This window comes from Girardinichthys multiradiatus, chromosome 23 (assembly GCF_021462225.1).
Source record: "Girardinichthys multiradiatus isolate DD_20200921_A chromosome 23, DD_fGirMul_XY1, whole genome shotgun sequence".
Classification (NCBI taxonomy): domain Eukaryota; kingdom Metazoa; phylum Chordata; class Actinopteri; order Cyprinodontiformes; family Goodeidae; genus Girardinichthys; species Girardinichthys multiradiatus.
Genome location: NC_061815.1, coordinates 19,559,775 through 19,586,692, shown reverse-complemented (window position 1 = coordinate 19,586,692; position 26,918 = coordinate 19,559,775). Strand labels below are relative to the sequence as shown.

Here is a 26,918-nt window from a genome sequence, read left to right as displayed (position 1 = left end):
CACAGAATCAGTCCTCATCCACATTTCTGTTAGCTATATTAAGAAAAAAAAATGAAAGCAGGATGTTTGGGAGGAAGGCCTTCATAGTAGCTATTCACCCCCAGGCTGTTTACTGAATGCTGTTTGTTTTATTCAGTATTTACATTCGCCTACACACCTTCATTGGATTACCAAAACGCTTCGCCATCCAAGTCAGACAACACTGGCGGCCAAAGGCACAAGAGGACCCAAGCGATTGCGAGAAGGGAGGAGAGAACCTTAATGCAATTTGTTTGGTACAGATCACCCTGCAACCAGACGGGACCCAGACCGGTTTACCTTCCACAGCTTCCCTTATTTACCTCAGCACCCAAGGCCATGTCAGAGAGAGGTGGGGAGGGAAACGTGTTAGTCCAGGCAAATTATCTTGGCTTTCATGTGAGTAACATTCTATCAGATCCTCCCACTCAAAGTGTAATGGAAGCAGAAGCAAAGTGCTCAAGGCCCTCGCCTCCGACGTGTTCTCATTCTCGCCAGGACAAGGTGTGTGTGGGAGATAAAGGAGCAGGTCCCAGACACTTCCTGCCTGAAGACTGTGGCTTCTAGAACATTCTGCTCTTGCCAATCATCAGGGTCAGGATATCGGATGGAGTAATTACAAGAAGGGCACTTTGGTAAGGGCGCTGTGGAAAATCACAGGCTTACCTTTGCGTTCGTTTTTGTGTATGAGTGTGTGTAACGTTTTGGAAAGGTTAGGCAAACTAATTATGGAGGGACAGTGTAAATAGAAAAATCCATGACTTTGAATCAATGTCCATTTGATGTAATCACTTTTGACCTTTGTGCGATAGCAAGGAACCAAGCATGATTATGAAATACGCAGGTAGACCTGATTTTAATGTCTGCTGTGTGATGTCTTTGCTCTGTGACAAAGAAAGTCTATTTTGATGTTTTTCAAATCAAATCATTATCAGATTTCACCTGTGAACACCTGTGCAGGTAGAAACACAACTGCATCCTGAGCTGCTGAGAGATTTGGTGCGCTAGCAGAATCCTGTTGTCTCATACAAACATTTATTTGACCATGTTATCATCTTACCTACCTAGGCGTGGACTGGCTGTCACCAAATAGTAAGTAAAAACACACTATGATTTCTATAGAAGAGATTCCAAATATTGGAGTTATATAATGTTGCTCGTAATCTCCATTTATTGTTTTGATACCGAGACTTGATGCAAAAATATCTAATAAAAAACACTCACTTGAGTAGTATATTACAGTTATAGGTGGTATAATAGTATAGGTTATTTAGATTGTGCAGATTCACAATAACTGGGTCTTAAGGCACATTCGAAAGCAAATAGATCCAGTTTATAAACAAAAACATAGTCTATTCAATCAATTCAACTTCAACAGCTTATTGCGATCAATGTTAGAGTGTAATGAAACATTCAATTTATAAAAGATAATAAATTATATTGGGTTGATGAGAATGAGATTACAGACGTTTTTTACTTTGTTTTGGAAAAAACCCCAAAAAATTTTTTTGGTTTGTTTGTTTGGTTTGTTAGTGTTATTAAAGATTCTATCATCCATATATTGCAGTTTCCTGTTTAATGCGAAACAGAACACTAATTTTGGAAATATTTTTTCAAAAAACTAAAGATTTCAAATTTTGTGTTTTCAGAAATCTCAAACTACGTGTTAAAGCAGGTGTTGCTGGAGGTCCTGCAAGTTTTACATGCATTCCTGGTCAATCCCACCTGAATAAAATAGTTGAAATATCTCCTCAGCATTCAGTCAAGCTTTTTAGCCTTGGTCATTTGTGTTGAAGCTGAGACACATTTAGAAGTTACTGGACGCCTGCCCCAAAGGACTGGATATTCATTCATGTCAGGTTTGACCAGCCTAAATATTTGAGATTTTAACAAATGTGGTGAAATGCAGTCTAGACTCAATAACGAACTGTGACATAGCGCTTTAGTTTTGCATCAATAGATAGCTTCAAAGCAAATGCAAATGCTATCATTGTTGTTAGCCTAGTGCAGTGTTTGAAAGCATTTTCACATTGCTTACAATTCATTTTAACCATTTATTTTTTATGAATATCCAAAATACAACCGGTTGCCAGCCTGCTCATCAAAAGGTCTTTGTTAGGTGACTCTGTCAACACGGCAACTCAAGAACTACTTCCTTTCTTAAGACACTCCTTTATATCTGGTTCTTATAATAACAGTTATTAGTTAGAGAGCAAGTAGATTTACTTAATCTAGACAAAGTCACATTTCTGAAAGCAGTGAAATAGTGCATCACAAAACAGTCAGGGCTTTTTAATTGGGCAAGAAACTCCAACTGCATCTCATTACACCCTTACAGAGGTTTCTACCTTTTAGCAGTTCTGCCTTCATAGAACAACACATGTATAGCAAGCTGACATTAGCTGGTTAATTAGAGCCTGCAGTCAGTTGCTTAACAGACATGACACTCATGGTTTGCCAGTTGTGTTTTTAAACCTTCTTCTAGTTTCCACACCATGGTTGTCTAGCTTTTTTCAGAACCATAAATGCTTTTGAATACCCATGTTTGTCTTTCCTGTAAAAGAGCAAAACGTATGGTAGCCTTTAGCCAGCAGACCAGCATTGTGCAGTAACAGTTGGGGGAGGTGAGCACTGCGTTATTCTACACTCCATACAGGCAGAGAGAACTCGGATCATTCTGCTACTTTCTCAGGCATCTTTTTAAAAAAAGACATTAAACCATGACTCTACATCATTGTACATGTTTTGCTTCTTCCTGATATTTATTTATTGGAGGTCAAAAATTGTGTTTTCTCTGGAAGGTTCTTGCTATTGTAACTTTATGACATCAAATTCTGTTAAACATGTTGAATTTTCTGAATCTGTGAAACATTATGCATGTCCTAATTGCACATTCAGTAACTTTAACAGTCAAGTACAAGTGGTTAGCAGTAAATTATTGAAAGAAATATGCAAAAATACATGAATAGTTATTAAGGTGTAAGTTATTTTTTGAGCATTACACATGTGAGTATTCATTTATTTTTTTTTACCTGAGAACAACAATAAATATAAAGAACATGGCACAGGTTCATCTTTATGCTTCATGGATTTAGGATCTGAAAAGGAATTACCTTCAGTTTCAAAACAAATATTTTCTATTCTTGCCAGAAGGATTTAGCTTCTCAAGTTTTAAGGCTTGTTCTGCAGAATTTATTTTTTTACATCGTGCCAAACATTTCAATGGGGGACTAGTCTACAGGTCCTTCTCAAAAAATTAGCATATTGTGATAAAGTTCATTATTTTCCATAATGTCATGATGAAAATTTAACATTCATATATTTTAGATTCATTGCACACTAACTGAAATATTTCAGGTCTTTCATTATCTTAATACGGATGATTGTGGCATACAGCTCATGAAAACCCAAAATTCCTATCTCACAAAATTAGCATATCATTAAAAGGGTCTCTAAACGAGCTATGAACCTAATTATCTGAATCAACGAGTTAACTCTAAACACCTGCAAAAGATTCCTGAGGCCTTTAAAACTCCCAGCCTGGTTCATCACTCAAAACCCCAATCATGGGTAAGACTGCCGACCTGACTGCTGTCCAGAAGGCCACTATTGACACCCTCAAGCAAGAGGGTAAGACACAGAAAGAAATTTCTGAACGAGTCTGTGGGAAGGAAAAAGTGTGGCTGAAAACGCTGCACAACGAGAAGAGGTGACCGGACCCTGAGGAAGATTATGGAGAAGGGCCGATTCCAGACCTTGGGGGACCTGCGGAAGCAGTGAACTGAGTCTGGAGCCGAAACATCCAGAGCCACCGTGCACAGGCGTGTGCAGGAAATGGGCTACAGGTGCCGCATTCTCCAGACCTGGGCTACAGAGAAGCAGCACTGGACTGTTGCTCAGTCGTCCAAGGTACTTTTTTCGGATGAAAGCAAATTCTGCATGTCATTCGGAAATCAAGGTGCCAGAGTCTGGAGGAAGACTGGGGAGAAGAAAATGCCAGAAGTCCAGTGTCAAGTACCCACAGTCAGTGATGGTCTGGGGTGCCGTGTCAGCTGCTGGTGTTGGCCCACTGTGTTTTATCAAGGGCAGGGTCAATGCAGCTAGCTATCAGGAGATTTTGGAGCACTTCATGCTTCCATCTGCTGAAAAGCTTTATGGAGATGAAGATTTCACTTTTCAGCACAGCCTGGCACCTGCTCACAGTGCCAAAACCACTGGTAAATGGTTTACTGACCATGGTATCACTGTGCTCAATTAGCCTGCCAACTCTCCTGACCTGAACCCCATAGAGAATCTGTGGGATATTGTGAAGAGAACGTTGAGAGACTCAAGACCCAACACTCTGGATGAGCTAAAGGCCGCTATCGAAGCATCCTGGGCCTCCATAAGACCTCAACAGTGCCACAGGCTGATTGCCTCCATGCCACGCCGCATTGAAGCAGACATTTCTGCCAAAGGATTCCCGACCAAGTATTGAGTGCATAACTGTACATGATTATTTGAAGGTTGACGTTTTTTGTATTAAAAACCCTTTTCTTTTATTGGTCGGATGAAATATGCTAATTTTGTGAGATAGGAATGTTGGGTTTTCATGAGCTGTATGCCAAAATCATCCGTATTAAGACAATAAAGGACCTGAAATATTTCAGTTAATGTGCAATGAATCTAAAATATATGAATATTAAATTTTCATCATTACATTATAGAAAATAATTAACCTTATCACAATATGCTAATTTTTTGAGAAGGACCTGTAGATGTCTGCTTGGACAGTTGAGCACTCAAACTCTTTTTCCACGTTGCCATGTCTTGAATTTGGACATAAAAAAGTGCAGTCCATCCTTAGAGTTAAATATGAGCACGCTCAGTCACACAGACATGGGAAACGCGTGAATGAAAGAACAGCCTCAATAAGGCTGTGTGCCATCTTTTATATTTGAACATGAGTCACATTTCATCTGTTTGTGTGTTCATAAATAATCAGTTTGTTTACCTGACTGTTCTGAAGACATCTGCTTACAAAAATGAGCTTAACAGAGGAAATATATATACAAAGGCTTAATATGCAACGGAAAACACAAGCAGATGAATCTGTGTCAGCCATTAGATCAATTAGATACTAAATTACATAAGGGAGCACAGGACTACATGGAATATAAATTAGAAACATACAGCACCTTGCAAAAGTCTCTATGCCCCTTGAACCTTTTTACATTTTGTTACATTACCACCACAAACTATTATGTATTTTATTGGAATTTTATGTGATCAACCAACACAGAGTAGCACATATTTGTGAATTAGGTGGAAGGAATAGTATTCTTGACTTTTAAAAATAAAAATCTATGGTATGCATTTGTCTTCAGCCCCCTCTACTCACACACCCTCAAATAAAATCCAGTCCAAGAGGGCCATGCTCTCTCTTCCGAGGGTTTCTTCCTGTTAAAAGGGTATTTTCCTTTCTGCCGTCACCACATGCTTGTTCAGGATGGATATCTGCAAAGTCAGTGACTCAATGCTACAAGGTAATAGCTTAAATTAAAGCAAATGAATGTGTTATGACTCAGTCAGAATTCAGAAATAAATCCAGTTACAATTTTTTGCGATTTGATGTTTAGCTCTGACTGGGTTTGAGCTATTTTGCAAAGAAATGTGAGGAATAGATCAGTCACTAGATGTGCAAAGCTGATGAGATACATGCCACATTTTCAGATTTTTTGTTTGTGAAAAAAAACATTTGAAATTATGAATGATTTTCCTTTTTATTTCAGAACAGATGAATGCACATCAATCTGTTGGTCTAAAATGAATTTATGTTTGTGGATTAGGAGAAAATGTTAAAAAATAAATAATCAAGGAGAATGAATACTTTTGCAAGCACTGTATCTCTCAGTCACCAGGCTGCTGTGAAACATGGAGAACGTGCTTCTGCATTAAACTTCATTAATTAAAGTGATACTTAAACCAAAAAACCTTTTTATTTATTTTTTTCTTTAGCATTAAAAGTGCTTTCACGCTACATTCAATAAAACACCCAGGTACTATCATCTCAGAGGCTGGCTTTCAAACTGTGTACTGAAAACAAGCTGAACTTTTCCTCTTCTTTTTTGCCTGGAAAAAATATTTATTAGACTAAAAGGCAGTTTTTTACTTTTCCTAAACCAATGCTGAAACTCTTGCCAACGTATTTCATTTACACTGATTTTCCCAGTTTATCATTTTTCTTTAAACATGGGTTACATGGGTAATAATCTGCTTTTATAAGTAGTTTTAACTATGTAATTCCTTCTAAACAACTATAAGGCATTTTCTTTCATCATACGTCATACTGTACCAACCAGATCACAAGTTACCTCTTTATGTGTGAGATATTTCACCAGTTTGATTATTTTAGGCACTACACAGTTCGTATCTTCTCCATTGTCCAAACTTTTTGGAAACTGTTTACATTTGACGCGACATTTTCATGAGAAAATATTTGCCTCATTGGTCCAACTCTGTTGTCACATTTGATGGCAAAACTGATAGTAATTGCTCAGTAAATCTTCTGTAAAAAACGTTTTTCAAGTCGGTATCTCTAACTGTGATACAAAATATTAAATCATTAAATGCAAGACAGCATTAGTTTGCAGAGAACATCACTAATGAGAATTTATCTGCAATTTTTACCACAGCTTATTTTATAAAGGTTCTTACATTTTGTATTGACACATAACAAATACATGTTGTTTGATTAAAGACTAAAATTAGCTTTAATTGCTTTAAGATTACCCAAAAACCTGTCAGAATATCTTAGCAGGTATTTTATCCAGTAGCCATCATTAGTGTTTCTTCTACCCTGCACTATTTATTCTTTTCAGTCTGCAATCGAAGCTCCCCGGTCTCCTTGGAGTGGCATTGGACTGAACCTCTCCGGATTGATTGGAGCACTACCTGCGCGCATGTTTGTCAGCCATGAATAATCTGTAACGACATTCAGTCCATCAGCAGGGGCCTTGCAGTGTGCATTCATTGTGGAAAATGGACAGCTCAATCAAAAGGAACTCTTGAAAAGCTGGTCATAACCGGAGGCTTAGCCTTGACCCAGAACACTGTCCCACCAACATCCCTGATCGGTCCTGGTGTATTCCTGGTGAACTCGGTGCTTGTTTTAGCCCCGCCCCTTCTGCTCCTGCCTCTTTTAGCTGTTTAATAAAGCCATGCTTCACTCAGAAGGCCACCCTATCCTTGTTAGGAGACAGACACTTATGGCAGCACCTGCCATAGTGAGCTCCTTCAAGTCAGCTAGCATAGGCCACCCATCACCGTGCTACTTTACATGGTAATGGAGGTTTGAAGACATGATCATAAGGCAGTAATGGCCTTAACTCTGTGACCCAAAAATACCTTTTTATTATTTACACAGGAATCCTACAAAGTCTTGAAAACTAATTGCGTTATGTTTTTGCCAAATCTGATATATAATAGAATACATAAAAATAGTTAGTCCTCCTAGAACTCCAGTTTCTTCTAAATAAATATTAAAATTCTTAAACGTCTAATTCCTTATGTATAAAAGACAAGGTGTATGTCGCTGTATTATTTTCCACATATATGAGATTGGACTACAGAAGTAACAGGCCGAAGAGGGAAACCCAAAGAGGGTTCAGAGACTCAGAGACACTGTCTAGCGGTTCATTGAGGATCCCATGGTGTTCTAAAACTAGAAGGGACATAATCCGTCCGGCATGTTCTGGTACTTCTGTGGTTCTCCTCATAGTGGGACGTGCCGCTGATAAAAAAAGACATTCAGGAAGCATCTGAATCAGATACTTGAACTATCTCATTTGACTTCTTTCAATGCAATGGAGCAGTGGCTCTACACTGAACAACCCGAGGATAATTTAGATCCTAAGTTTATTATTAAAGCTTAATCTGGTAACCCTACAGAGGAAGCTCATTTTAGCCACTTTTATCCAGGATCCTGTTCTTTTGGTCATGATCCATATGTTATAACCATGAAAAAGGATTGGAATGAAGATGGATCTGTGCATCAGGAACTTTGCCTCTCAGCTCAGCTTTGTTTTCACCACGACAAAGGGCAATGTACTGATTACAGAAGGTGGGACCTCTAAAAACATCTAAAAACATTCCAACCACTTTGGTGAACCTGTTAAATTGCAAATCAGGTGGTAACTTCATAGCAACTCAATTAAGTTTAGGCATCCTAATGTGGTGAAGATGGCTTTCACCCTCTGAAGTTCAAGCTGAGCATCAGAATGAAAAGAAAAGTGGATTTAAGTAACTTTTATCATAGCGTGGTTCTTCGTGCCAGAGTGGCTGGTGTGAGTATTTCACAAACTCAGAAAAGAGAACATATACAGTGAGTAGCAGATATGTGGGTAAACATCAGATTAGTCTTGATTTCAGCTCCAACATTCATATTGAAAGGTCAAAGTTTGAAAGTTTAAATGGAAAAGTATAGAAGCCCTTACATTTACGGGGTTTACATATTCCAAAGACCACACAGGCTGGCATGTACCTGTATTTTGACCTGGTGTCTGGATGTCTTACCTTAATCAAAGCTAAATTTGTCCACAGATTATTACATTGTTTGCTTCTTTGAAAGAAAGTGTTGCGAACCTAAGGTGACGATGACGACACCGATACCATCTGTTTGAGGGAACATCCAAGCGAGGAAATAGCACACTTCCATTTTGCTTTTGACTTGTTGCCAGAATGTGCAGACAGTTCATTCGTAAAAGTGTTTATCTGTGATGTCTCGCCTCAGCCATTATGAACTCTTTCCCTTGAAAACGGTGCACACCCCTGATGTCGCCTCACCCAGCCCTAATCCTCCTATATCCACTGATGAGTCCTACCCTCACACACAGAAGGGGCATTGCCTAATTGAATTTCCTTGCTCACAATGAAGACACACTCAGGACCTGCAAGTTCCAGTCCTTGCCTTTGATAAGCAAATGACCCCTATGGAATTGAGGTCAGAGCCAGCAAAAACAAGAGTGAGGGGGAGAAAAATAAAGTCCTGCACTCAGACAAGCCCAATATCGACTCACTGGATTGAGTCCAGGGGGGTTTACCGTGTGTGTTGAGGCCCTGTTGGCTCAGGGGAAGATTCATCCTGCCCACACATACATCTGCAGAAAAATGCCTGAGTGCTGACAATGTGACCCCTTTTCTTTTGTTAACTATGACTTTCTTTTCACAGATTTAAATGGAGTGCATGTGTAAATAATCTTGTCGCTGCCGCTGTCTGAACACAATAAACTGAATATAGACGCGTCTTTTGTGTATGTGCAAGTGGATCTAGTATTAGCTTGAATTCGGTTCCTGGACGACTTTACAACAAGCGGCATCATACAAATGTGTGGTCATGTTATTCATGAACTCAGCTGCTCAGCATCTGCTCTAGTCTTCTTAAAACCATGGCAGTCTGGAGAAAAAAACAGGGTGTTTTAACCTGACCCCATGGCCCAAAAGCTTTTACTGATGCTCCTTTTTGCAAGTTTACTTTCTCCCTTCTGAGAAAACCTATATTTGAGATTTGACTCAGTCACGGTCTCTTAAACACTGCCACTTTCTGGTTGTTACCTTTTACTTGCATTTTTATCAACTTATCTAAAGCTCCACAATAGGAAAGCTCTGTAGATGTGGCAAAAAACTCATTTCACAACCAAGATTTATGCTCACTTGTTTTTGACTTTTTTAGAAAGGAGCTGATATGTACTTCGGGAGATGGAAATACCTGTTGCGAATCATTTGATGATGAAAATTTTGCTCTCGACTGATCACATGAACAATCAGCTGTTTGTGTCTGCAGAGCATAAATAACCAATACCTGCTGACATGAAGGACTAAGAACAACTAAGATCTGCCAGTCCAGATCTCTTTTCTATTCCTATTGCTTAAATTCAGAGGATTGAAGTCGTTTTTCATTATTTGGAGGGATACAAAGAGCATTTTGATTCTTATATTTACACAGCAAGCATTTAAGTCAAAGGCTTTTATATAAACAATTGGCCAAATTCACCAATGTTTCAGAAAGTCAATTAATTGTGACAACATTTACTGCTTTATAATTAATCTGTGTTCATAATCACCTCTTCCCATTTCTTTTTAATAGGTGATAGCTTAATCAGGTTTCATAATAAAACGTGAATTGTATGTTTACACATAAAATGGCATGTATAATCACGGCCAGTTTCCAGCTGCTCTGCTGTGGTGACTGAAGGATAACAAGCGTGCAGTGTTAGGAGATCAAAACCTTGTCTTGCATTTTATTCTGCATAAAGTATGCTGACAAAGTCATTAACGTGCCAACAAGGAGGAGAAATTGTAAGCAAGCCTGCAGCACAACATGTTGCTGACAATCACAGAAAAAAGAGGGCCTGTTGCTCAAAGTGCCAGGATGACAGAAAAATATAAAGATTATCAGTGGATTTTTAGTGTCTCATTTAAAACAAAAGTATAAAAAGTCAATATACTATACAGTGTTTTTTATTTAGTATTCTGGTCTCCTAAAGCTGGAGTTTGGCATCAAATTATGTTTATCGTTTATCACAGGGTTGATCATTAAGAAAAGAAACAGCAACCAGATTTCTTTTATATGCATCAGCAAACTGTGATGTATTTGTTGTTACTTCCAGTATATGAGCTCTTGTTTTGTAGAGGAGACATCATTTCTACAAAAGATGTACTTTATTGGAAAATTCTAAAAAAAAAAACAACAACTCTGTTTTCCAGCAAAAATCAATGATATTTTAGAATTTATTAAAGCCTTTATTTCTGAGCAAGAAGGGTCTTTTTTAGTAGCACTTTCAAGCTTGTCAGAACTTGAAAGACAGAAAGAAGCAAACTTTTCCTATTAATATTTGTAGCGGAGAACAACTTGAAAGCTTTTTTTCATGCTAGGTTAGCATGGGCTAGTCTGATATTCTGATTAAACAATAATCTCGAATTTTATTAGTTTCATTGTGTCAAAACCTAAATTTGAAACAAAAATTGTAAAAATGTATAATGATCTCAGTATTATTTAATTAATTAATAATTAGCTAATAGTTACTTGTATTTGGATGCACAGAGACATTAAGTCATTTTATGCAATATATTGAGAGGAAAAACCTCAACAAGAATATAGATTCAATACAGGCTAAACTCAGTAAAAAAAAAAAAAAAAAGTTAGTGTGCTTTTTGTGCAGAATATAATTTTTTTTTGCTTCGTTGTGGTTTCTGTAAATTAAGTTGGGAGTCTGACATGTTGATGTTTGCTAGTAAATTATCAGCATAGCTCAGTTAGGAGCCTTTAATGGGCTGTTTATTTTACAAACAGATATGCTAAATGTTGTAGTTTGTTTCTGACATTTAAATGCAGAATATTTTTTCTTTTGCTGTTTTGCTCTTTATAAAGTAAAGATAAATGTCTTACAAATGTATGTAAATATCCAGGTATCTGTTCAGTAGCGAGTCTGCAGTGGTCTATTTTAACGACAGATATGCTAACTCTTGCAACTTGTCGGTGATGTGTCAGTACAAAAGTTATGTCTTTTTAGCCCCATTGCTTTTTGTTAAATATTATTATGAACGTAACAAGCTGATGTTCACTTGTAAAATTAGCAGCTTCACCTGAGTAGCGAGACTGCAGTGTGTGTGTGTGCGTGTGTGTATGTTATGTGTATAAAAGAAGGAAGGCTGGTTGTGGTAGTGCAAATATGCTTATTAGTTTCCAGCAAAGTAGCTGAATACTCTGGCTGTGTTCATTGTGTTTAACAAAGAGAGCCTGGGGGAAAAAACTGTCTCTCTGGTGGCTGGTTTTTGCCATTATCGCTCTGTAACGCCGACGTGAAGATACAAGTCTAAAAAGCCTGTGTCCAGGATGTGTGGGGTCAACAGAGATGTTAGCTGCCCTTTTTCCGACCTGTACAAGTCCTGGATGACGGGAAGGTCACCCCTCATAATCCCCTCTGTAGATCTAATTGTTCATTGCAGGTTGGACCTGTCCTGTTTTGTGGATGTGCCAACCACAGTGATTGATGAGCACAAAACAGACTGAATGATGGCGGTGTAGAAGAAGATCAGCAGCTCCTGCGGAAGGTTATACTTTTTTAGTTGCCGTAGGAAGCACAGTCTCTGCTGTGCCTTCTGCCGAACAGCGTCTATGTGTGAGGACCATCTGAGGTCTTGAGATAGGGTGGTTCCCAGGAACTGGTAGTAATCCACAGTCGACACAGTATTGTTGAGGATGGTGAGGGTAGGCAATGTAGGGGCTTTTCTACAGATGTCCACCGTCATCTCTGCTGTCTTTAGCAGGTTAAGCTCCAGGTGGTCCTGACCGCACCAGTGTACCAGCCAATCCACCTACTGTCTGTATGCAGACTCGTCACTGTCCTGGACCAGACCAATTACAGCGACGTCCTCTGCAAACGTCAGGAGTTTCACAGACGGGTCAGCTGAGGTGCATTGAGTTGTGTACAGAGAGAATAGGATTAGGGAGAGATCACACTCTTGGGGTCGCCGGTGCTGATGGTTCTTGAGCGGGAGAAGATGCTTCCCAGCCTCATCTGCTGCTGCCGGTCAGTCAGGAAACTGGTGATCCACTGACAGGTAGAGGCTGGCACTGTGAGCTGGGAGGGCTTCTGATGGGGGATGTCTGGGTTGATGATATTGAATACCAGTCGCTCAAACAGTTTCATGACCACAGACGTCAGCGCAACAGGCCTGTAGTCATCTAATGCTGCGATGGTGTGTTTCTTAGGGACCGGGGTGATGGTGGAGTGTTTAAAGCAGGAAGCAACCTTACACAGCTCCAAAGACTTGTTAAAGATATGAATGAAGATGGGGGTTAGTTGGTCAGCGCAGGTTTTCAGGCAGAGAGGGAAGACACCATCAGACCCAGAGATTTTTTCCCATTCAGACACTGTAAGACCCTGTTAACATCTTCTTCTCTGATCTTTAGTGCAGGCAGTGGGAGAGAGGAGGGAGTTGAAGAGTTATTGGTGGATGCAGGTACCCCCTTTGTGTGAGAGTGAGGTGTGAAAGGCTGGTAATAAAACCTATAGAAGAAACGATTCAGATCCTCAGCCAGGCAGGGTGTCATCGCAGCATGGGAGGAGGACTCCTATAGTTGGTAATAGTCTGCAAACTCCTCCACACTGATGTACTGTCGTTAGCTGAGAAGGTGTTTTTTGTATTGTCTGACTGTAGGATCTTTTATTTAGTTTCACATTACTAGGCATGCTGTTTTTCTGTTTGTCATCCTGTCATAAATTTCCCCACAGTGAAACATATCATGTCTAAGCACAGCCAACTATGTTGCCCCTTGTGCTCCAATAAAAGTTTACTCACCGGGGTTCCAACAGTAAGCCCAGGATTCCTGCGGTGTCAATCACATAATCACCCTTTAAATTTTTCACAGTAATTTTACAGAGGTTTGGGATTTGAGCTCATTTATAAATGGGCCGCAGTTCAAACTGAAGGCTGAGGGAATCGTGTCATGTTTTAATTATCTTTTAACAAGAATGTTAAGTGCACACTTAGTATCTTGCAGGAAAGGACGTGTAAATTTTCTCTTTCCTTTTTTTTTAAATTCCCAACACTTCTAAGGCTGCTGAGGAGGTTATTATAAGTCTGTATTAATATAATTGAACCAGAACTGTGTGAGGATGATTTATTTTTGTAAATATGGAGCTTCTGTACCAGTCATCTTTATCAAAAAGTTTGTGTTTTTCACTATTCAAAAGAGGTAAACTTTTCAAACGATACCTAAAATACAGCCCCTCCAAGTGGCTGAAATTTATATTTTGCTCCAAAAGTAATGAGATTGTTTTGTCCTTCTTATTAATTGGAGTGAAATTGGACAGAGTGACTTAGAGACGTGTTACTGGAAGGTGTCAGACACAGAAAGCAGGTAATTATAGAGACAGGAGGAGATAAGGAAACAAAATGCAATTAGCCTTGCAAGTAGAGCTTCAAATTGCTCTTCTTTGGATTTCTCACCTCGGCTTGCTATTGTTCATGCTATCCATCTCCATACGGATCTGTGATCCTCTTGCCCTCCAGCTCAGAGAGAAAAAGAAGGTTTACATTAATCAAATACTAAGCTCAGAACAGCACTCAGGGCAAGATTTTAAATTTATGTATTCAGGTATATATGCACATAAACTGCTGAGAGCTTAGTGTAAATCAGGCCATGAGATGTTTTTTGTACTTTACATCCAAGGCTGGGAAAGATTTCTAAGAAGTTAAGCTAAGATTTATATTTGAGGCCTTGCTTTACAGCTGCATTTTTTTTTCTCTGTAGTATGTGTCCTTTATGAGATGTTTATGAAATATATCAATAACTATCCATAATGGCAACTGTTGCATATAGTACAAACAAGCTAATTTATTTTCCACTCAGACTGGCACATTTTGGCAATAATGGCTGCTGTTCCAATGATGTGCAAGACCTAATTTCAGAATTTTTTGTCTATATTTTATGAAATGATACAGAATTAAATGGTGGTTGTATTTATTCTGTGTAATGTATGAATGTAATTTCACTTGTTAGTTTTTTTATGTTTTAAGAGGAAGCTGGATGTGTGTTGCTGATTTGCAGGAAAAAAACTGGATTTCTTCTGCTCCATTTGTTCATTCTCTATAGTGCCCATTTTGCTACTTTAGCCATTTGTTTTAGCTTTTAGGTGCTCTCTCAGCCTGTGTCCAACACTCCCGCTGCAGACTCATGTTAGCACACAAACACACTCAACAGAAAAAGCTTGACTTCAAAAAGACAAAGAGTGAGTAAATGGAGGCCCTAAAAAATGCCTTTGTTTTTTAAACAAATCTCAATTTCTGACACTTATTGGGAGCATCATTTAAAGAAAACACAATATAAAGATTAAAATTACTCTTTACTCTGTGTCTCAAATTAGCTGTAATGAAGAACATTTGGGAAATTCTGCGGACAGCATGGGTTGTTGTTGATGCTCTGAGTGGTGCTTCAGGGCTGGATTCACAGCACATGTAGTCACATTTACTGTGATCACATATAGAAAAATCTGCTGCACTTAGATACTAATACATAGAGGTCTGCCAGTGACTCTCACAGCTACTTATCACTGAGTGTGGCTGCTGGCAACCGAGCCGGTCCTTTTTCTGCACCAGCTCCTCGAGCCACCACTGGGCAGGGAGCAAGAGCGGTCTGGATGATCAGTTTCCAGACATATCACCATCTTTTTCTGTTGTGTTGCAAATTTAAAAAAGGCTGAACGCAGTTGCTGTACATGTTTGTTGTTGTGGCAGGTGCCACTTCCTCAACATCAGATTGGAACAGCAAATGATCAGTTCAGACACAGCAGGAGTGTGAGGGGTGTGGAAGAGAGTCTCAAAGTGCTTTTATGCAAATGGCTGTCAAAGAGAGGTCCCCCACTGAATCTGAATGTAATGGTCTGAGTCATTCACTTCGGTCAGTCTTCAGTTTCCACTGCGACTTTCACACGAACAACTTTCTCCCCAACAGAAAGCACAAGACGGAATGAAAGCTGGAAACTGAGGGAAATATATATATATATATATATATTGTAGGTCCCAAATATAACCGCAAAAGAAAATGAAATGAAAGATTTCTTAATGTAGATAAGCCTGTGACAATGTTATAATGTTTTGACAGTTTGGCAGGATGGATGTTGTCCCAATTTTGCTCTATTTAGAGAAGGCATGTCAGTCCGGTCTGGCAGAAAAGCTATAAAGCTATTTTTACCTTGTGTTACAGCAGCATCTCTTATATCTACACTGTTATAGAAAGGCTCCATAAATTGAACTCTCCCTCCCGTTCGGGATTTGATAAAAGGGAAGCAGGGTACGCTGGATATTTTTGTTTGCAGTGTTTGTTTAGCGCTCTGGTGTTCCTACCCAACTGTTGCCATTTTAACGCCCTCCAAATTGCACTGGGATAGCTGTGAGGCTCTCATCTCATTTTCCTCAGTTAACAAGCCCTCTGTTTATATAGGATTATGGTTGTCTGCTCGTTTATTCTGCCTGGCTTCTTTTTTTCTAATGACTCAAGGTACAAAATGCAGCCGTTAAACTTTCTGCTGCACACAGACAAAGTTGAAGTGGATGATTCACGTGTTCATGATGATGTTATGTCTGTACCTGCTTTGCAGCACTGCCGGTCATGCAGGTGACGATTGAAATTACCAGGCAGCAGGTGGAGAAGATCTTCGGCCTCGATGAGTACTGGTGTCAGTGTGTCGCCTGGAGCACCACTGGAACTCAGAAGAGCCAGAAAGCATACATAAGGATTGCTTGTGAGTGCACTTGAAATTATCTCACTGTCATTACGAATGCATGGGTTTCCTAACAAGGAGCTCACATTTGCATGCCTTAGTGTAATAAGAGTTTAGAGATGGACTAACTGCTATTAGTTCAGAAATCATTGTGATCTCTCGCATACGATTGTTAGAGTTAAGCTATAGTACCCTGCAAAAGTATTAATACCCACTTTTTGGTATATTATTACATTATAGCCACCAACATCAACATATTCTACTGGGATCTGAGGTGATAGGGCCCATGTCCAGCTATAGATTCTATGCAGTTTAATTCAGTGTATTTATTTAGCGCAAAAACCCACACAGAATTTATTCAGAAATTTAGAAACATTGGATTTAAATCTTCTAAGCAATAAATCTGCTTTCATCTAAAACATTCTAGCTCTGGCCGTATGTTGAAGGTTTGAAGGTGAACCTCCACCCCAGTCTCAATTCTTCTGCAGCCTCTGACCACCCAGATTGCTCTGTATTTATTCCATTGAGCTTCCATCAGCTCTGACCAGCCTTCCTGTCCTTGCAGAAGAAAAGTATCCCCACAGCATGAGGCCACCACCACCGTGTTTCACCATGGGGATCTGGGCATGTTCATGGTGACTGGCAGTGTTCATTTTCTGCTACATATAACAATGTAGCTTAAATAGTTCTGTTTTGGTCTCAGTTGACAAAAACACCTTCTTCCATATGTTTGATATGCCCTCTACATTATCTTTGGAAAACTACAGACAGTACTTCTTATGTCTTTCCTTCAATACTGACTTTTTTCTTGCCATTCTTCCATAAAGGCCAGATTTGTGAAATAAATTACGTATAGATGTCCTCTTGACATATTCTCCCACCTGAGCTGTGGAGCTTTACTGCTCCTCCAAAGTTACCATGGGCCTCTTGTCTGCTTTTCTGATTATTGCTGTCTTTGCCCAGCTTGTCTGTTTAGGTAGATGACCATTACTAGGTAGGATTGCAGTTGTGTAAACTCCATTTTCTAATTAAACAGCTTTCAGGTTTTTTTTTTTTGTGAAACAGTTTGAAAACAATTATTTTTCTTCCACTTCACAATTATATGACATTTTCAGTTGGTCTATCAAATAAAATCCTAATAATCCAATAAAATTCGTGGCTGTATTGTACAAAATGTGAAGACGGTCAAGGGGAATGAGTACATTTGCAAGTCACCATAAATAATGTTCCTGTGATTCTGCTTATTAAATGAACACTTCCGTGTACTGCAAAAAGAACTAAGGCATAAAGAGGGGGGAAGGAAGAAAAGTGGAACACTAAATTAAAGTATTCATGAGCATATTTCTCACAAGCTACAGTATATCAGCAATGATCCCTGCGAAAGTAACTTGAATAAAAACAGAATTGAAATTTATTGCAGTGCAGCAATCATAAATCTGCCTAGGGAACACGGGCGCATCCCTCGCCGCCGCCTCAAAAGCTTTATTAGAAGGAGCCATTTTACATTTGAGCATTTTACAGCATTCTGCCTATTAATTCCCACATAAATATGTATTATTCCAGACACAGCCAAATGCAGCACAGTCTCCAAACCACAAGGCTTTTTTGAAAACACACATTCATTATCTACCCTTGTTGGAGAGCTTAACAAAGTCAGATAGATGTAAGATAAGGACACACACATGCCTGAATATCCATGCATCGGGACACATTTTCAATATTTATCTGCACCCACTTATGCTCACATACTGTAGAGCTTTCTAGAACTGTTACATCTCGAGTGTCCTCCAGTCCCATTTTATCTGCTTTAATTAAATTAAATGTCATGAAACTCTCCGCTTGTCTCAACGTTTCCCCAGTGTGATTGGTCAGGACAGGCTCAACATCCCATTTAAAGGAATTCACCCTCAGCCCATCGCAACACAATAACACATTGCTTTGCTCTGAGTCAAAACATGGGGTGAACACATCAAATTTGCACCAAGCCGCCAGCTATCGGCAGCTTGCCTGTCTCATCCAGTCCAAACAGACCTGTGTTTATTTTCCCCCTTCTGCACGGGGATAAGCTGGGCCACTTCTACCTGTGTAATTTACAGCTGGGGTTTACAGTCAAATATATTGCAGGGCTTGATGCAACCGTAAGATTGCTCAATGAGACATAAAGTGAAGCCCCCGCGCAACCAGGCGGGCTTTGCAGGAGCTCTTGTCCAGGCGCCTCGGGGCATTGTTTTCATGCGGCTGCTCCAAGCCGTCACACAGATGGAGGCCGGAGGCTGCCGGAGGGAGGAAGACTGGGTGGGAGGAAGGGGTAATGCAATTGCTTTTGCTCGACACAGGTCCCTCTGGCAGCAGACAAACATCTCTGAACCAGCCAGGCAGTCTGTAATAAGCAACATGGTTGGTGCCACTGATACCACTGTGGCTTAGAGGCCAACTGGAGTGCGACACAAGGCCACGGTTGAACATTTCAAGGGCTAGAATTTAAAAACATCCCCAAACCCAGTTTTTTTTTTTTTTCCTTTCAAATGTCATGAGCTTTAACAAACATCCTAATTGGTTGTGTTTTTCTCCTTTTTTTCTTCCCCATCTTTCTTTTTCTGCAAGACCTGAGAAAGAACTTTGAGGAGGAGCCGCAGGGTAAAGAGGTGGCGTTGGACCAGGAGGTGGTACTGCGCTGCCATCCCCCAGAGGGAGTGCCACAAGCCGAGGTGAGACACAGATACAGAAGATATTTATAGGCTCACATCTAGCATCATTTTACTCCTTCCTCTCCAAGAAAAGAGTGGGGGCAAAAAGCAAAAAGTGACTTTGCTGCATTCCACAGGGAACTACCATCCCTGTATGGATAAATTACACCTCTAATTATTCCCTGTTATTGATTTATGATCTCGTTTACATCTCTGAGAAGCCATATATCACATCATCTCGTCACATCACTCAGGATAGGCTCGGAGGTTTCACTCCCCATTTGGCATTTCTAAAGGCTCGTCCATAATGAATGGCTCTATTTGTCTCACTCTCTCCTTATCTCGTTCTGTCTCTCCCCTCTCCTGTTCTGCTTGCATCGCTTTCTCTCTCCTCTCATATTCTGCCGGTGTGTGTTTAGTGGGCCAACGTGGTGCCAGCTGTTTCACCTCATGCGCTGCATCCACCCGGTCCCGGATAGGCACTAACTGCTCTAATAACAACACAACAGGAGCTTAGGCTGCTAGCTCAAACAGCCCAGAGACGAGAGCCGGCAGACAAGCCAATCACAGCTCGACAGTGCAAGGACTGTTTGGAGAGAAATGGGAAGGAAGGTGCCAACTGCGGTTCAACAGAAAAGAACATCAGAGCAGAAGTCACCACGGGAGAAAGCAGAGATAGCGCGCGCAAGAGGAAGAAAGCCCAATTATATGCCGTATCGCAACTGGCAGTAATACCAGCAACAATGCTGCCATACCATCGCTTCTCTGGAGACGGCACGAGGTCAAGTGAGAGCAGCAAAACAAGCGAGCCGGTCCGTGAATACACCAGGATGGGAATAACTTCAATTTTGGCTTCTGGAAGAGAAGCAAAGGCACTACAGAGCATGATTGGCTTTGCTCACAGACCACCAGCAGCTGCGAAATAAAAGCAGCTCTCTTCATAGTAAAAAGTAATACATTTTCAAATCAGTAGACCGTATGAGTAAAATTTGTTTCCAGCACCAAACCAGTCTTAATGCCCTTGTTTTGCATGTAGAAGTCTCTCCTCTGCATGATGTCTGCTCACTGCAGAGCAGGTTTCTGTTGATTTGTGCCGAGTTCTGACTGTGGAAACATATTTTTTAGGTGGAGTGGCAGAGGAACGAGGATGTGCTCGACCCAGTGAGCGACCCCAATTTTTCCATCACACCTGACCACAATCTTGTCATCAAAAAAGCCCGCCTTTTGGACACGGGCAACTACACGTGTGTGGCCAAAAACATTGTCGCTCGCCGCAAAAGCAACTCTGCCACGGTCATCGTCTATGGTAGGTGATGATAACTTCTTTTAGCAGATGTTAAATGATCTGGGCCCAATTTTTCTTCAAATTATGCCAAAATTATGCAAAACTGCCCAAATGAGTCATTTCATGTTTACTTTCTTCTTGTATTCCACATTTCCACATTAACCTCTGTGCTCCTATGGATGAAACATACCAGGTTCTCTGTTCGATGCAGTTAGTGCCCACAAAAGAATTCATACTGCTTGAACTTCTTCTCATTTTGTTACAAACTCCAATGTATTTCATTAGGATCTTATGTGATAGAACAGCACAATGTAGCACAGACTTGCAGAAGCGAAATTGTCCATGTTTTTCTAAAAATAGGAGAAGTGTGGCATGCATTTGTATTCAACCCCCTGAGTCATAATTTGTTGAACCACCTTTCGCTGCAATTGCAGCTGCAAGTCGTTTGGGGTATGTTTCCTGCAGCTTTGCATGTCAAGAGACTGAAATTATTTTCTATTCTTCTTTGCAAATTATCTAAAGCTCAGTCAGATTGGATGAACACCATCTGTGAGCATAATTTCTTGAGTTTTTATAGATTTTCATTCTAACACAAGGACATACTGACCTGAGTGAAACTCAACCTCATGTAAAAGAATTACTCCGCCTCCAGGCAGATTTTGAAAAATGCCACCAAAGTGGGCAGTGCCAAGAGTGGAGATGAGCAGAGGCGGTTAAGCGGGGGGTGTCGGGGGAGGACGAGCATGAGCAGTGCAACGCCGGTAGTTTCGCAGCAGATAGAGGTGGAGGATTTTTAAGGTTAAGAGAGGTTAAGAAAGGCTTTACAGAGCCCAGCGGGCCGGACCCTTAAGGCTCAAAGCATTTACTCAGCGATGCCAGAAGCTGGCGCTGCCGAGGTAGCGAAGAAGCAAATCCAAGTCCTGACTCGCTATAGGGCCGTATGAGATGGTTTTATACCTGAACGCGGGGGCTGTGACATAAGCATGTACCAAACTGTACCGTTTGAACCAATAGGACAATTCAGTTGCAGTAATCACTGTTCAACCCTAAGAGGCACTAAGATGGTTTTAGAACAAATATTGCAGAATTAAACAAGTTTACACAAAAATGTAAAAAATAGCAGAGTAACATAAAGATAGCACCCTTAAGGCACAGTGTATCTGCAAAAAAAAATTGATTTGGAGTTTAGGTTCCAATTTAACTGATTCATGTTCTGCTGGAACATAAATCTTGGTGCCAGTCTAAAGTCTCTTGCAGCCTCTGACATTTCTAGTAGTAGACTAATAGTTGTCCTGACAACATGTTCTCCAACTTAAGCTCTGAATCTCTGCAGCTCCTCCAGAGTTACCATAGAGCTCATGACTGCTTCCTCATTAATGCTCTCCTTCCCCGACCTGTCAGTGTAGGTGGACGGCCATGTCATGGTAGGTTTACGGTTGTGTGACACTCTTTCAGTTATCAGATGATGGATTGAAAAAGTGATCTGTGAATTTGTATGGATTTGGATATTGTTTTGTAACCTGATCATGGTAAAAACAACTTTATCCCTGACCAGTCTGCTGTGTTCCTTGCTCTAATGATACTGTCTCTAACATACCATTAAGCCTTAACAGAACAGCTGCATTTATAATTGAAATTAAACTACACACAGGTGGACGCTATGTGCTAATTAGATGACTTCTGAAGACAAAATGCCTGGAATTTTTATTTGGAGGAACGAGAGAAAAGGGGCCTGAATACAAATGCAAGGAATACACACAAAATTTTAAAACCACGTGTCACCTTGCTTCCATTTCACAGTGGTGCTTTTTGTGTTGATTAATCACATAAAATCCTATTAAACTCATTGATGTTTCTGGCCATAATGTAACAAACTGTGGCAAAGTTCAAGGGGTATAAATACTTTTGCAAGGCACTGTGTGTCCATATTTTGCAGGTGTATTAAAGACAAACTACAGCGTTATGATGGAGTGACATGTGGTGGCAGCTTGAATCATCAGCTCTATATTTTTCCTCAAGCAATGAACTTTACTAGTATATCTGGACGTTAATTACACCAACTTAAATGCTTCTGGCAGCCGTTTTTGTGAAAGCTGGCATTGTTGGAAGTCATGGCTGCCATCTTCCTCCTTCTGTGTTCTGGATTCAGTAAGAGAAAAGAAATTGAATTAACAGCAGACTGTAAATAATGACTATGCCTGATAAGCCGACTGACCTTTATTAAAATGCAGAGAAACCCCATATTTGTTGTCACAGAGGGTTCCAAGCTTAGCGCACAATAGAAGCATCCATACATTACAGGCCATCTTTATTCTCTGCCGGATACAAATGGGACAAAAAATAATAATGTGTGAATTACTCACAAAACCACTTTATGAATGGAAAATGAATATTTAGAATCATTGCCTTACACAAAGGTTGTTCCTGTTGTGCTTTCATCAGATAGAACCTAAAGGTGCAGTAAAGACAGAGAATTGTGTGAGTTTCACTTAAAAACTGACAATAACCCAAAAATATAAAACACTGATTTACGTGTAAGAGAAAAAGCATACTCTGTTTCTAGTGTAGGGTTTAAGATTTTTTAAATCTATCCCCAAGTGTCAAAAAAAACATAACAGGTTTATGGAAAAGCTGTGAAAGTACACAGTTTGTAAAATCAACTTTAGCTGCAAAATCCTGAAGTAGTCCTTTTCTTCTGTATGACTTTGTAGTCTCTTCCATTGTTCTGGAGGAAATTTGTCTCATTTTTTACTACATTGCCTCAGTTCACTGACTCCAGAAAACTTCAGAATGCAGAGACGTTTATGGTTGACCCTGTGACCCCAAGGTGCCTACATCCCGTGGCTGCAAGACAATCCCAAATCATTACTCCTCCACTACCATGCTGGGCAGTTTGTGTGGGGTGTATTTGCTAATGCGCTGTATTTGGTTTTGAAAAAACATGGTGCTGTACTTCATGGCTACGCATCTTTACTTTGGTCTCACCAGTCCAAAGTACATTGCTCCAACATGGCTTCAGATGAAACCTTTTCATTATTTTCATTTTCATACATTTTCCTGGTGACTTTTTCAAACATATCATACTTGCTCATTTTTTTTCTAATGGTACTGTCATATACCTTAACAACTAAACACTAATTGAACTCTTTTTGCAGTTTCTCTAAAGATTTGCACTGTCTTACACATTTAAGTTGTACCTCTAAATGCATTGCTAATGTCTGGTTTTTGATTAACCTAATAAATGCTATGGAAGTACCAAAGGTGAGCTTAGTCATCTCACAGCCTTTTCATTTAGGCTTTATTTTTTATTGTGAAATAATGATAGTCTGGAGGCTGATTTGCACACATGAGGTTAAATTTGTATAATTTTGCTACCTGGTTAAAGATCATGTTTATTATGTCCTTATATGTAGAATCCAAAGAATAAAATAGGGTTTAAATTATTTTTACCGTGACTGTCGTTTTAAATAATAGAAATAAATTAGGATTTTCCGAAGTGTTTTTTTTTTTTTTTTTTCCAGATGTAAATAAACATATTTTAAATGCTTATTAATTCACATCACATTTGCGATTTATGAACTTCATTAAAAGAACGAAGTGTAAAATAAGCTTGTGTAAATAGATGTTTGAAGAATTTAAAAACGCTGCAGGTGCGGCACGAAACAAGTTCTCAGAAGTTACATTTCTGAAGGACAAATAAACACATCCACACCTCAGGGAAAGTGTTACCTTGGCAGATTTTAAGTGAAAAGTCCACATTCTGCAGACAGAGTGTGAACGTGTGTGTGTGTGTGTGTGTGTGTATGTGTGCGTTTGAAGCAAGAATGTCAACACAAAAACAAGGGACAGGAATTTGAGGTGGGCTGTTTCTTTATAGTTCACACATATGTGTGCCCCCATGGGCAGGTGCAGAGAAATACACCAATACATACTGTACTTTAAGCTTTCCATAAAACTACATTCTGTATATGTAAACACTTTTGTATAAAAATACTTTTTAATTATCTGATGAAATGTCCACTCTTGCAAAGAACAACAACTAATAACAAGTTTGGTTTTGTCCTGCTTTTATCTATAAGATTCATGGAGAGAATCTAACAAGAAACAAAAATATACGTTATGTACAAAGAAATTGAGATCAGAACTGTTCGATTAAAATGCAGTTTAACTTGTGCAGGTCTCAGATCCCTGCTGCTCTGAAGACTGAAGGTTCTGTAAAGCTCAGCAGATTTTGGGCTGGATGACATTTAAAGAGCGCCCAGTTATATTGTTAGAACAAGCCTCCATGGACTAATTGAAACATTTTGTTAAGTATTTGTTTCTAACCTCTTTCCCCCTAAAAGACTTAAACAGCGTGCTTGCGATTGCTATGTTGCGAACATTGATGTTGTGATGTCGATCTCATTTCCATATATGGTGCATGTTGAGTCCTATTTGATTCCTTCCTACGTTGCACACATGAAATTCAAACACTTTTCCACATTTCACATTATTTCCCGGTTACAACTTTTTTGGCAGGACGGTCATTAAGTCTTGTAATGATCATTCCAATACCTATCAGTAATAACGTCATTGTGAAATATGTTTTATGGTTTTCACTTTTTAATGTGGCAAAACGGTGCCAACTCTAAAGTTGATCCAAATATTGAAATAGTTCTGGGCGACTGTTAAAGTGGTTTAAAAGTGAATAACTGATTTTCACTCTGAATGGTTTCATAAGAAAAGTGTTAATTTAGAGCAGGTGGTCAAACCAGACCTTATCATACGCTCCTTTGAGCCACAGGCATAAAGACGTTACAAAAAGCGCAATTACGTCTTGTATTAATTATAATCCATTAGGCTGTTGTTAAAGGGAATGTAGAGCTTAATTTAGTGTTGAGGCAAAAGCATTTACTCTCCTATTGTTTGCCTTTATGTTGGACGTCTTTTCATTCATTGGTCCAATAAAGTATGAAAGAATGATGCAGGAAGCCCTTCAACATCCCTCTCATCTCAATATGTGCTTGATAAAATGAGTCATATTAGCTAAGGATAAATCAGAGCAGATTGGAAATTGTTCCTCTCTGCAGACTTGGTTCTAATGTTCCTGTCGCTTTACCTTGTAGCAAACTATTTTCCTTACAGCATCTCTGTCTACAATTTTAGTTAATCTACCTAGCGGTAGGAACTGATAATAAGTTCTACTTTTCTAAGGCAGCTCAACAGGAGGGCCAGAGATGCATTTTAACAAGACCCGGCTGGTGTGACTGCACTCTGTGCTAAGAGGTAATCAGAGGCCGAGTTGCCTGGCAATTTACCTCGCTGTGGCGAGCAATCAATTGCATAGAGAGGGCAAGGAAATGATTCAGCTGCGACAAGTGCAGAGAGTTAAGGGGAAATTACGAAGGGAGTATGTACAGAGAGGAAATGACAGTGCCGCTCAGGTCAATAAATCACGAATCTGTGTACCTTATAGGCTGAAGGAAACACAGTGGATGCTGGGAAAGAAGCTCCATGATTTGATGTAATCACCTGCCATGACTGAGAGGCGCTCTACAGCAGTTACATGATAATTGACACTTTAAGTGTAGAACAAGAGCAACAGCTCAGTAAATAGCTGCAGTAATAAGATTTTGGTTTTTAAAGTTTATGAAATGCCTGAACTTTAAGTTTTGTTTCAATAATGCTGTAAAATCACACGGAGAATGTGTGAAGGACGGTTCACAGTATCTGGCAAAAGTATTCGTGCCCGTTAAACCTTTTTCCATATTTATGACATTACAACAACAAATTTCTACATCTTTTACTGGGATTTCATGTAATAGATCAACACAAGGAAGTGCACAATTGTGAAGTGGAACAAAAATCTTAAAGATTTAAACACTAATTTTACCTCTTTTAAAATGATACCTCTAAATAAAATCCCACGCAATAAATTGCCTTTGGAAGTCACTTAATTTGTACACTTGTGATCAATTTAATCTGAGTATAAATGCAGCTGCTCTGTACAGGCCTCAGAGGTCTGTTAGAGAACTTTAGTGACAGGTCAGAGGTGTAGTTTGAAGCAGAGTTAAGATATTAAATAATATCTCAATCTTTAAACATCTAACAGTGCATTGTTCAATCATTCAAAAACGGAGAGGGTCGGGGTCAACTGCAAACCCCATTAGGCAGGACTGTCAAAGAAGCAGCCAAGAAGCCCATTGTGACTCTGGAAGAGCTGCTGCTGCTATCTACAGCTTAGGTGGGAGAGTCTGTCAAAATGACAACTATTATTTGTGCATGCCAAAAAGCTGACCTTTGTGAATAGTGGAAAGAAATAAGGCATTCTTGTAGGAGATAAATAAGTCCATTGCACCTATCACAACACACTTTAAAGCGGCTGTTTCGTCCCTGACTTCTCAAGCAAGCTAGTCAAAATCTTCCATCAGCTGACTTTTGAAAGGGTAAAATGGCGTTGCTGCTCGAGTGTGTGATGCAGCAATTACAGACAATCTGGACGGCCAGCTGGCCAGGATATTTAAGGCAAAGCACAGAGACTATCACTCTGCGGTGCATATTTTACTCACATCATTCCTACCGATAAATGTATGTTGGACACGTTGAGCTGACATGCACAGAGAGGCAACAGATCACTGGACTTTAGTTAGGTGCAGTTCCACATACTATAGTGTTAGTAAATAA

At 39.7% G+C, this 26,918-nt stretch overlaps 1 protein-coding gene across 5 annotated transcripts in view; it reads left to right on the top strand.

The window, feature by feature from the left end:
- unc5a (unc-5 netrin receptor A) overlaps positions 1–26,918 on the top strand; it is a 209,715-nt gene that overhangs the window by 125,001 nt on the left and 57,796 nt on the right. For all 5 annotated transcript variants that reach the window (XM_047354006.1, XM_047354007.1, XM_047354003.1 and 2 more), the window contains exons 3-5: positions 16,161–16,304; positions 18,888–18,991; positions 20,096–20,276. In XM_047354006.1, coding sequence (XP_047209962.1) covers positions 16,161–16,304; positions 18,888–18,991; positions 20,096–20,276 — 429 coding nt within the window. The remainder of the gene's footprint in view (positions 1–16,160; positions 16,305–18,887; positions 18,992–20,095; positions 20,277–26,918) is intronic.